Below are 12193 nucleotides of genomic sequence, written 5' to 3'. Positions count from 1 at the left end.
TTTAAATCCCTCCAGTCCAGCTTTTGCCCCTCCCACAGCACCAACGAAAGGTGTGAACGATATCCTCTGTGATTGTGGTGCATTATCCCTCTTCAACCTCTCCATACAATTTAATACATTCACTCACATTATCCTTCTCCAACACCACCTCCATTTCTATGGAACTGCTCTTACGTTGTTCCACTCCTACCTATCCAAACATAGCCAGAGCATCTCCACTTACACTGTCAGCTCTGGGCGTCCCCAAGGATCTATATTTGGCTCCCTCCTATTCCTTATCTACATGCTGCTCCTCTGCAACATCAGCTGCAGACAAGGGGCAAGTTTCCAGATGCCAGTGACACCCAGCTCTATCCTTTTCCACTTCACCTCTTAACTGCCTCTGTGCTGTCGGGCAACTTTTGCAATATTCAATCTAGGATGAGTCTTAATTTCATGCACATTCAACATTGGACAGACCAAAGCCATCACCTTTGGCCCCATCATAAACTCTGCTCTGTTGCCACTGATTCCATCGCCCTCCCCAGGACCGTATTGGGCTGAACCAGTCTTGTCATCCAGTTTGATCTTAAGTGGATCCTCGGGCTCATCACAAAGGCTGCTTACATGATCTGCCACAACATTAGCAACCTCTGCCCCACCACAGCCATTCCACAGCTGAAGTTCTTATTCATACCGTTATCAACTCCATGCTTGTCTACTTTAATGTTCTCCTTGCTCTCCTTCCATTCTTTGCTCTTCATAAGGTTCAGCTTAGCCAAACTCTGCTGCATGTATTTTGTCCTGCTCACATTCTGTCCTTGCTGACCTATATTGACTTCCTGTTCAATAGCATTTTATTTCATCATCTCATCAATAAATCCACATCCACCCCATCCCCCCCCGAACTCTCCATTCCTGAGTTCCCGAGACTCCGGGCCTCTTGTGCGAGCTCCTCCTCCTTCGTTTTTTCTCCCCCTCCCTTGGCATTGTCAGCAGAGACTTTAGACACGTGAGTCTTATTCTTTGGAATTGCTTCCCCAAACCTCTTGGCATCTCCACCTCCTCAAAGAATCTCATAATTTGTCTTGGAACAAGGTTGTGATCACTCCTGATAATTTCTCCTTTCCTAGCTTGACATCTGTTTTCTATATTCCTATCTGTGAAGCACCTGGGTATTTTTTTTAACATTAGAGGCACTATAAAGTGGAAATTGTTGTTAAACTCCAATAAGTGTCTGCTGCTTCTCTTTCAGGGGCTGAACAAAGGTCAGAGTTCACATTCGGCAGGTCCTAATGGTGAACGACCTCTCTCTTCCACTGGGCATTCCCAGCATTTCCAGGCAGCTGGCACTGGTATTCAGAATCAGGTTGGACATCCTGCCATGCCTAGCAATTCACTAACAACACAGGGGGCTGCTCTCAATCACCTCTCCTCTTACACTGCTACCTCAGGTGGACAACAAGGCATTACCTTAACCAAAGAGAGCAAGCCTTCAGGAAATGCATCAACAGTGCCTGAAACAAACAGGCATTCTGGAGGGACACCTAACAGCACTGCCAGCGTAGAGGGACTTCCTAATCATGTCCATCAAGCGATAGCAAATGCTGTTTCAAGTTCAAGTCACGGAGAGTCCAAGTCACCAGGTGTACTTAGTTCAGACAATCCTCAGCTCTCTGCCTTGTTGATGGGGAAACCCAGTAATAATAATGGGGGTTCTGTGTCTTGCGATAAAGTTAACAACATCCATCCAGCTGTTCACGCAAAGACTGAGAATTCAGTTGCCTCTTCACCATCTTCAGCTGTTTCTACTGCAACTCCGTCTCCTAAATCCACTGAACAAACTACTGCTACCAGTGTTACCAGCCTTAACAGCCCTCAGAGTGGACTGGGACATACAGTCAATGGAAAAGGTGTGGGAGAGGACTCTCAAAGTCCCTGTAAAATGAACCCACCAATAACTACCCACAAACCTAGTCCTCAACTTACATCTTCAACCTCTGTCTCTATATACCCCAGTTCATCAGAAGTGCTAAAGGCATGCAGGTAATTCTGTTTTACTTAGAAGTGCTGTTTTACTCTGATTTTTGTAAGAAAATGCTGGATATTACTGTTACTACTAAACTGGCCAATTTACAAATATCAAAAAAATCCTAAGGGTCACAACTGGTCAAATATGTGGTGTTCCATTAGTTTGAAATAGGTCTCCTTTTAATGTACAAAAATGTAGATGTGCTTAAATGAAATGGTTTCACTTTGGTTGGGCTGGGGGCTGGGTAGGTACTCGGCAGCATCAAATTGAAATCTCTTTTTCTGAGTTTTATTTACAATGACTGTTGATATAACTATACAATTCAGGCTCATGAAGAAAAGCAATTTTGGTGGGGAAAGAGGAGATGGTGGGGCTAACAATTGTAATGACTAGGAGATGAGCTGAACATGATGGCAGTAGAAAGTAAACTAAATGGGCAAGCCACCCCTTTTAAACTACAGCTCTCCTTCAAGAGTAAGCCTGACAGTTTGTAAGTTCTAGCTGATGACTTCATTTTCTGGTCACCTAACCTTCCTCAATGGCTGGAGAAAGCCTGTAAAGGCTAGTAATTGGGTAATTTGACCAGAAAAAGTGGTGGTCTGGACTGCCGAAGACAGTATGTTTGCTCTTGCTCACAAATCTATTGTCAAAGACCACCTCTTTAGGGGTGTTTCAGTGCCTCCTAATCTCTCACCCAGTTCTTATTTGTGTCTGTACAATTTTTTTCCTTCTCCTTTTAATGTCTTTTGAGTCTTTGGCCTAGAAATTCGGTTGGTAGCGCCAGCGATTTGCGCCTAAAGAGCCCGAGAATTGGGGCGTTACCCAATTTTCGGGCTGGCGCAGTGAATATAGCGCCACCTCCCATATTGAGTATCCTTTTAGCGCTGACGCTAACTCTTTGCGCGCGCCCGTGGGCGCAGGCAGATCATGATGTCATTTCAGTGTGCAACGCCTTTTTGGCGCCCCGGACCGGATATTCGGTGGCGCCCGCAACCTTTTCGTTTGGCGCTATTAGTGACAGTTGGATGGAGCGTTCCCAGGCCCTTCTCGGACTCGGGGGGCGCTATTTAAAGGGGACAGCACTAGTATAAAAGCTGCAGCCATTTGGGCTGGCCATTCTGATCGTTGCTGGAGAGAGTTGCTGACCTTCTGTTGGACAGTAATTTTCTCATTGAGCCTTCAGAGGCACTGGCACTAACAGCTTGAGGGCCCGGCTCCCGAGCTGGTGATGCAGCATCTGAAAGCAGGGAGGTGGAAGAGTGGCTTTAGCAAAAGGACAGTTTGGCAGCAAGGGATGCCAGATTGCGGCAAGGCTATGACATGGGTCCACAGTGAGAAAGCATGCTGGTGGGGGGAACAAGTGGAAGGAGACAGTTGTAAAAGGTGAGAACCTTACCATCGCTGTTGACCATGGGGTCGGCAGCTGCAGTGGTTACAGGACCACTCGGACGTCCTCCAAGAATCTGGTGGACTCTCCTCGAGATCCGTGAGAGTGACCACTTGTGGAGGTCCTCCACCGGTGCGAAGCTGGTCTTTGCCAATCCTCGCCAGCTTGGACTGCAGGGGAAAGGAGGGGAAGTTATGTTACATGATGCCCTGAGTGATCATCTCATGCCCCCCATGGTGCAAGAGCCCTTACATGACGCCTTGAGTCAAATGTGCATGTGTGTGCCCAGAAAGGGCCATGGGTGCTTGCTGGCAGATGGCCAATGGGGCACAGCCCACCCTGTAGCCATAAAGTCAGGTGCAAATGAAGGGATGCAGAAGTTTGCAGAAACGACACACCCTCACGACCCGAGTGAGGTCGTTGAATTTCTTTCTGCGTTGGACAGGGCTCCTGGTCACCATGCTGCTGGAGTTGACCCTCTGGCATACATCCCTCCAAGCTCGTCGGTAGTCCTTATGATTCGGCCTCGTGCCATTGTTTGGGTAGAGAACATCTCGCCGGCGCTCCACTGCGGTCACCAATTGCTCCAGAGCCTCATTGGTGAAGCGCTCTGCTCTCTGTCTCACCTTCTCCATCTGGTCCAAGTTTTTAGCGCCAGAGAAGGGCCTGCGCCGATTCTGAGGCCTGCAAGGCGAAGAGTGTGGATGCTGAAGCTGACTGACCCACCCCTTTAAGAGCCGGCCGGCGCCTGGAAGTCTCGTGGTCATCAGTAATTGAGAGCAACTGCACTGCGCCCGTCCGCTCCGATACTGGGTTGCGCCGGAAGTTTAGCGCCTTAGGAGTCCCGTGTAACGCCTGAATTCGCGCCTCAATCCCCTTTAGGGGCGATGCAACCCAATATCGCACCAGGCGGCGATAAGTTTCGTCTGGCTATAAACTTTGCGCAGCGCCAGTTCTAACGCCTCAAGCGGGGCTATACCCAATTTCTAGGCCTTTATCTTGTATTTTTTCCCTGCTGTTTCTCCAGCTCGCTCATTCTTCTATCACTCTTATTTTCCCTTCCTTGGTTTGATTTTCTGTTTGTTTTTAATCAATCCCATCTAGTCCTCCTTTCTTTTGTTTAATCTTCACTGAGTCCTGAGTAAAGAGTTTGATGCACTAAATAACTTCACAGCTGGGAATCTTCTGGAAAATATAGAATCTTGTGCAACTCTGGGAACCTTGCTATAGAAACATAGAAGATAGGAACAGGAGTAGGCCATTCGGCCCCTCGAGCCTGCTCTGCCATTCAATGAGATCATGGCTGATCATCCAAATTCAGTACTCTGTCCCTGCTTTCTCCCCATATCCCTTTAGCCTTAAGAAATATATCTAACTCCTTCTTGAATATATTTAATGAATTGGTCTCAACTGCCTTCTGTGGTAGAGAATTCCACAGGTTCACCACTCTCTGGGTGAAGAAATTCCTCCTCATCTATGTCCTAAATGGCTTACCCCTTATCCTTAGACTGTGACCCCTGGTTCTGGACTCCCCGATCATCGGGAACATCCTTCCAGCATCTAGTCTGTCTAGTCCTGTTAGAATTTTATAAGTTTCGATGAGATCCCCTCTCATTCTTCTAAACTCCAGCGAGTACAAGCCCAATCGACCCCATCTCTCCTCATACGTCATTCCTGCCATCCCAGGTATCAGCCTGGTGAATCTTCGCTGCACTCCTTCCATGGCAAGAACATCCCTCCCCAGATAAGGCGACCAAAACCGCACACAATACTCAAGATGTGGCCTCACCAAGGCCCTGTACAACTGCAGCAAGACATCCTTGTTCCTGTACTCAAACCCTCTCGCTACGAAGGCCAACATACCATTTGCTGCCTTAACCGCCAGCTGCACCTGCATGCTTACTTTCAGCGACTGGTGCACAAGGACGCCCAGGTCTCGTTGCACTTCCCCTTCTCCCAATCTATTGCCATTTAGATAATAATCTGCCTTCCTGTTTTTGACACCAAAGTGGATAATCTCGCATTTATCCACGTTATATTGGGCAGAAGCATGGCAGATGCAATCACCCAACCTGTCCAAATCATACTGGAGTTTCTCGGCATCCTCCTCACAGCACACACGCCCACCCAGCTTTGTGGCGTCTGCAAACCTGGAGATATTACATCTAGTTCCCTCGTCCAGATCATTAATATATATTGTGACTAGCTGGGGTCCAAGGACCGATCCCTGCGGCACCCCACTAGTCACTGCCTGCCACTCGGAAAAAGAGCCGTTTATTCCAACTCTTTGCTTTCTGTCTGCCAACCAGTTCTCTATCCAAGTCAATACCTTGCCCCCAATCCCATGTGCCTTAATTTTACACGCTAATCTCTTATGCGGGACCTTATTGAAAGCCTTACACCACATCCACTGGTTCTCCCTTATCTATTTTACCAGTTACATCCTCAAAAAATTCCAGTAGATTAGTCAAGCACGATTTGCCTTTTGTAAAGCCATGTTGACTTTGTCCGATCCGGTCACTTTTTTCCAAGTGCTCTGCTATTGCATCCTTTATAATAATGGACTCTAGCATTTTCCCCACTACCGATGTCAGGCTTTGTAATTCCCCATTTTCTCTCTACCACCCTTTTTGAACAGTGGGGTAACATTAGCTACCCGCCAATCCATGGGTACTGTTCCAGAGTCTATAGAATTTTGGAAGATGACGAGCAATGCATCTACTATTTCTAGGGCCACTTCCTTAAGTACCCTAGGATGTAGATTATCAGGCCCTGGGGATTTATCGGCCCTCAATCCCATCAATTTCCCTAACACCATTTCCCTACAAATACTGATTTCTATCAGTTCCTCCCTTTCACTAGACCCTATGTTCCCTGACATCTTTGGGAGGTTATTTGTGTCCTCCTTTGTGAAGACAGAACCAAAGTATGTATTTAATTGGTCTGCCATTTCTTTGTTCCCCATTTATAAATTCCCCTGATTCTGACTGCAAGGGTCCTACACTTGACTTCACCAATCTTTTTCTCTTTACATATCTATAAAAGCTTTTACAGTCAGTATGCTTCTTCATAGTTTCTGTGGGCACTAAAATTCCTATAGATTAGGAGTAAATGCGACCACTTTGTCAAAGGTATGATTTGTCTACTAATGTCAAGTTGTTATAATAGATGAGTAAAACAGTGGATCTATCTCAGGAAACCTCTTAAATGTGTATTTTTCAGGTTTAAATTTACTTCTTGGAGAAAAAATGTCTCAAATTTTTGTCACTTGGTAGAGAAATGGCCTTATTACAGGTCTGTATCTGAAGGCCCTTTAATAGACTACAGTTAGCATACTTAGTAGAGCCCTTAGCAAATCAAAGGTGAACAGATGAAAAAATCTCTTTCTATGGGAAACAGTATATAACTTAATATGGGTAAAAGTTTTAAAACAACTATTTGGCTGTGTTTATATAGAAATTGTTTCAACCTGAAACACTTCTGAAACCTTGTAGCTAACACCCATCAGGATTTGTCTGATTATAAATGGTAAACTTGTTTAAAAAATTATGGATAGACACTTATTTAGATTTTTCATCAGCCCTGTTGCAACATAGTTTTTAAGTTTTTCCTACAGATGTGATGACTTCAAGACCCCCCCCCCCCCCCCCCCCCCCAAAGGGATTGGGAACCCCTTTTTGCAAACCAATGATTTGGAGAGTTCTATATAAAATATTTAAAAAACAAAGTATACAAGGGGTAACCTAAAGTTGAGGGCTATAATTTCCTCTTCAAAAAAGAGGTTTGTAACCCAAAGGCATTCATGACCTGCTAACAAAATGGCAGCTGCATACAGTTTTTAAATCGGTGATTTTGTACAATGCTATTTCGTTATTGGAAATGACCACGGCAAATAAAGGCCAATCACAATGCAACTGCAATAATAATCCTTTAATACTTCTCAAGCAGCTAATGATCCAATTAACCAGATTAAGTGACACAAGAATTTGCTAATTCTGTTGTGCACTATCCAATATTTGTGTGCAATAGCAAAATGAGACGATCCCAATTTACTCAAGACCTTGCAAGTAGACTTAACATAAATTGCCATTATATTTATTGGTGCAATCACTGATAAAATGATGGTACGGGTGGATCTGTTGATTTGCTAATATAAATTGTACAATGATGCATTTCCTTCTCTTATGTTGCAGTTGTTACCATGCTTCAAAGTGACTTTTTTGAAAAAATATATAATTCCAATTGAAGCACAAGGGTGGATAATTTCTAGGTAGATAAACGTAATCTGAAATTAAATTAGATGATACAAAGAAAGGAAATGTGTCTTTACACGTGATGAGTTTTTAATAAACTAATTAAAACATTGTCTTTTGCAACAAAAAACACAATTTGAGAAACCATTAAGCACCTTCTATAATCTGTTTAAAATGTGGTAATCACCACTCCATCAATGAAATGGACATCTTGAAGACACTGACTCGCAGAAATATCTTCCACAAGGTTTTATAACTGGTGTTATCGACTCAAGTCATATCAAGGAATTATTCTATTAGAACAATATATTGAATTTAAGTTTGGTTCCTTATGGGTAATATCCTTTGGAGTCATTTGGCCTGTTTAAATGAGGCTTTTCAATATTACATTTTGATTGCATGGCCTTTCATCTTTTGTTGATATTAATTCATCCCCTCATTTGTTCATATTGCTTTATAGGGTTGGTTCCAATGACACTAGCTGCTGTCTTCCACAGACTACTTTTTAAATAAAAATAACTTTGCTTTAAGTGCCCTAATTTCTTAAATGGTTATTCACTTGGATGCAGACACATTTTCTACTTCAAATGTTTAATTTCCATATTAAAACCGTTATGTCCACTTGCAGCCTTGTCAGTTTTCTAAATCAAAACAATCTGTTAACTGATCTCCACCTGGCTAATGATCTGTACCTAACTATCAGGAATTATACTGCTGTGATGTAACTTAACTACATCTAAATGTTTTGGCAGAATAATAACAGTAACTTAAAAGCAAATGGTGCCTATAATTTAGCATTTTATGCTTTTTGTGGAAATAAACTTCAACATTGAGGTCTTGAAGACAGCAGTTCCAAATTTAAGAAAAGAGTTATTAATGAGTGCCATGGCATTTTTCAATTTAAAAGGATTCCTTTGCAGTGCAAAATTTATAGTATACAGCTAATCCTCTCTTCTCTCTTTCCCCCCCCCCCCCCCCCCCGCTAAAATATTGAATTTGCCATCGATGGCGTGGCTGCTGGATGGGTTCTCAAATGATGCTTTCCTCCCCCTCAAATTAAAAAAAAAAAGTTTGAAATTCTTATCTTTGTCAGAAGCGTACGGGATCTTGGATTTCATAAATAGAGGTACAAAAGTAGAGAAGTTATGCTGAATCTTTATAAAGTGCCGGTTAGGCCACAACTGGAGTATTGCGTCCAGTTCTGGTCACCACACTTTAGGAAGGATGTGAAGGCCCTTGAGAGGGTGCAGAGGAGATTTACCAGAATGGTTCCGGGAATGGGGGATCTTGGCTACAAGGACAGGTTGGAGAAACTGGATTTGTTTTCATTAGAGCAAAGGAGGTTGAGGGGTGATTTGATTGAGGTGTACAAGATTATGACTGGTTTGGATAGGCTAGATGGGAAAAGGCTGTTCCCACTAGTTGCTAGTACAAGGACTAGGGGACACAGATTTAAGGTTTTGGGCAAGAGATACAGGGGGTTTGTGAGAAAAAACCTTTTTACACAGCAAGTGGTGAGGACCTGGAACTCGCTGCCGACGGAAGTGGTGGAAGCGGAGACACTCAATGTTTTCAAGGGGAGATTGGATAGGCACTTGAGGGAAAAAACTTGCAGGGCTACAGGGATAGTGCGGGGGAATGGGACTGACTCGATTGCTTTGCAGAGAGCTGGCATGGACTCGATGGGCCTAATGGCCTCCTCCTGTGCCTCTATGACTAAGACATCAAAATACAAAAGTCTAGTGGTGTTTCATTCCTGAATAGGCTAGCTCAATCTGGAATTAACCACTGAGTCATTTGTGTTTCAAGTAGAGTTCTTCTGAAACAAAATATTGCTTTGATACCTGGAAACAACAGTACTGTACATGCATAGAGGCAACTGTGTATTAATTTAATAAACCAGAAGGTTCTGTCTTCTGTTCTAAGCATAATTTTGATGGAGTTTGTGCCACAATACAATGAATAAAGAGTTACATTAGGGCAAACAGATTTTTTTCACTGTCTATAGTATTTTCTGTCACTGCCATGTTAGCATTTACTAAGTTCTTAATGAAAAGATTTTTTTTGTTGCTATTTTCTTAACTCATTTTGGACAGGAGCATTCTCAGAAGTGCTAAATGCAGATGGATAGCCTGTTGATGCTTTTTACCTGTATTGCGTCACTGATTATACAGGCACAACCGTTAACTAAAATTAGCAAACAAGGGAAATTATGGCTGCAAATCATTCACACTTTCTCTTTGATTTTTAAGTATGAAACTCCCTTTTCTGTTATCCTGTTCTAACAAGTTATTCTGTAGAAAAATTCAAAAGTTTGTCTGAATATACAGAAGAGGTCCACATATAACATTAAGGTGTTAAAGGTGTATTTTTTATCCTTCTGCCTCACAGTCAAGTGGTCTGGTGGGGCAATATCTTCTCAGGTCTGTATTTTGAAACCAGCCACTTGAAGGTGCACAGGAATTCATTCTGTCCCCGCTTGCAACCTTACCATAGTGGTATGGCTAATCTGGTTTTCTTTTCGATGTATTGTATGATTGCTAAGAACACACTGTTTTGGTAGGTCTGGGTTAGTGAGCTACCACAAAATTCTATTTTAGATGTAATGCCTTTCAAAGGGTTTATTAAAATATTGTGACTAATATTTAGTCGACTCTCTCAAATGCATTAGGGGACATGCTTGTTTATTATAGGGAGGCTATTACATATGGCTCTGGTTTCTGTTGAACCATAAGTTGTATATTTCATTTTTTTTAGCACCTTGCAACCCCTCCTGTGGATTCCTTAAAAGGTCTTCATAAAATGTGTTTGACAAATATTTTTTGTTTGGAGAGGGAGAAGAGTCAGGTTACATTTATTACAATAATGCCATATGCATTACACAGTAATGAATTTCAGTATGATTTTTTTTTATCATACAATGTGTTTGTAAACTGACAAAAACCGTTGACAACTTTCCCTTTCAGAGAGAGAACTTTTTCAACAAAACATCCTGAATTAAAATTGTTGTAATTGATGATTAACTTTTCTATATGAATTTATCCCAAACTGGGTAAAGAAATCTGAATTTGTGTGCTCATCATGGTGAGGGATGTTTGTGTTGGAGAATGGGAACTTTCCATTTCATGCCCATATGATCACTATTGAGCATTCCCAAGTCTGGTATAGCGTAGTTACTTGCAGAGTTAAGCTCAAAACTCTGCCCCAACAACGTGCCCATTTCCCACTTCAGAAGAACATCCCACCATGCACCAATGTGACATTTCTCCATTTCTTATACTAGTCATCCTATGGTTTCTCTGAATGAGATTGTCAGTCAGTGCTGAATGAGAGACAGGTCTGTGCTTTGTGCCCATGCCTGCTAGGAATTGAACAGAGACTGCTCAAATTCATGTCACATTGGACCCTTGCAGCCAACAAACTGATGGTACTTTCATCCATCAGCCTGGGATGACCTGATCCTGGCCGCAGAGGTGAAAGACCACGGCAGCACCCAGTCACCCCCAAAATTCTGTCTACTGCGAACATCTTAAGCCCTTAACAAATAATTACTAGTTAAACTATGATCTTTTTAGTTGCCTATGATTGGCTCTTGAATGTGATTTATATCCATTAATGAAATTCTTTTAAGAAGAATAGTTTTTTGAGACTGGTAAGTGTTTTATTGTGTACAGATTTTATTTCTACATTATTTAAATATATGTATATGAACTAAAATGCTAAATCTTTTATTGACTGCAAGGTGCTCTTCTGGAGAATTTGAATATCTAAGCTGCTTCGAAATTTCTATTTATATTCTGTACTTTTTGTTCTAACTGTTTAGTCAACACCAAATCACTTGGGCAAATGTTTTATGGACAATGTCTTTACAGTACTAAATTTAACAGCTAAAAGTGTGCACCTAGTACAAATAGGGTCAATAAATGTAATGTTACAAAAATAATACCTTTTTTTCAGAAATCTGGGGAGAAATGGTTTATCTAATAATAGCATTTTACTCGATAAATGTCCACCTCCTCGACCACTACCACCACCCTACCCACCGCTGCCAAAGGACAAGCTAAACCCTCCTACACCTAGTATTTATGTAAGTAGGACATGACATGCTGTTTTAACTGATGAGATTTTTTTGTATTTTTGCATTCGTTTCTAAATGACAAATCAAAACAAAACCATCAGACATTTGTCACCTAAAGCTACAGTTAACCCAAAATCTATACAATGAAATCAACAGTTGATGTAATTACTAGATTTTGATTCAATTTAATTAGAATTTTGAAGGCTAGTTGCTGATTACTTTTTTCTATAAATCATTAAAGGCATTCAAAAAAGTTATAAAATATTACAACCATAAGTGTAAACTAGATACAGTTTGAGGCTTAATTTTTATTTTTAAAACCTAATGTAAAACTTTTCTTTGTGCAGTTGGAGAACAAGCGTGATGCTTTCTTTCCTCCACTTCATCAGTTCTGTACGAACCCCAACAACCCTGTTACTGTAATCCGTGGCCTTGCTGGGGCTCTCAAGCTAGGTAGGTACTGT

The 12193-nt window shown here is 42.1% G+C and overlaps 1 protein-coding gene across 4 annotated transcripts in view; it reads left to right on the top strand.

Annotated features, from left to right (window-relative positions):
* The window catches only part of kdm6a (lysine (K)-specific demethylase 6A), a 317166-nt gene that overhangs the window by 246218 nt on the left and 58755 nt on the right, over positions 1 to 12193 (top strand). For all 4 annotated transcript variants that reach the window (XR_015080830.1, XR_015080829.1, XM_086006692.1 and 1 more), the window contains 3 exons: positions 1235 to 2025; positions 11609 to 11738; positions 12077 to 12182. Coding sequence is in view for 2 of the 4 variants with exons in the window: in XM_086006692.1 (XP_085862818.1) it covers positions 1235 to 2025; positions 11609 to 11738; positions 12077 to 12182 (1027 nt within the window). In the remaining 2 variants the exon portion in view is untranslated. The remainder of the gene's footprint in view (positions 1 to 1234; positions 2026 to 11608; positions 11739 to 12076; positions 12183 to 12193) is intronic.

The sequence above is a fragment of the Somniosus microcephalus genome, chromosome 14 (assembly GCF_052327205.1).
Source record: "Somniosus microcephalus isolate GS21.2 chromosome 14, FLI_Smic_1.0, whole genome shotgun sequence".
In the NCBI taxonomy this organism is placed as follows: domain Eukaryota; kingdom Metazoa; phylum Chordata; class Chondrichthyes; order Squaliformes; family Somniosidae; genus Somniosus; species Somniosus microcephalus.
Note: the sequence above shows the minus strand (reverse complement) of the source record. Positions and strands in the feature narration are given on the sequence as shown.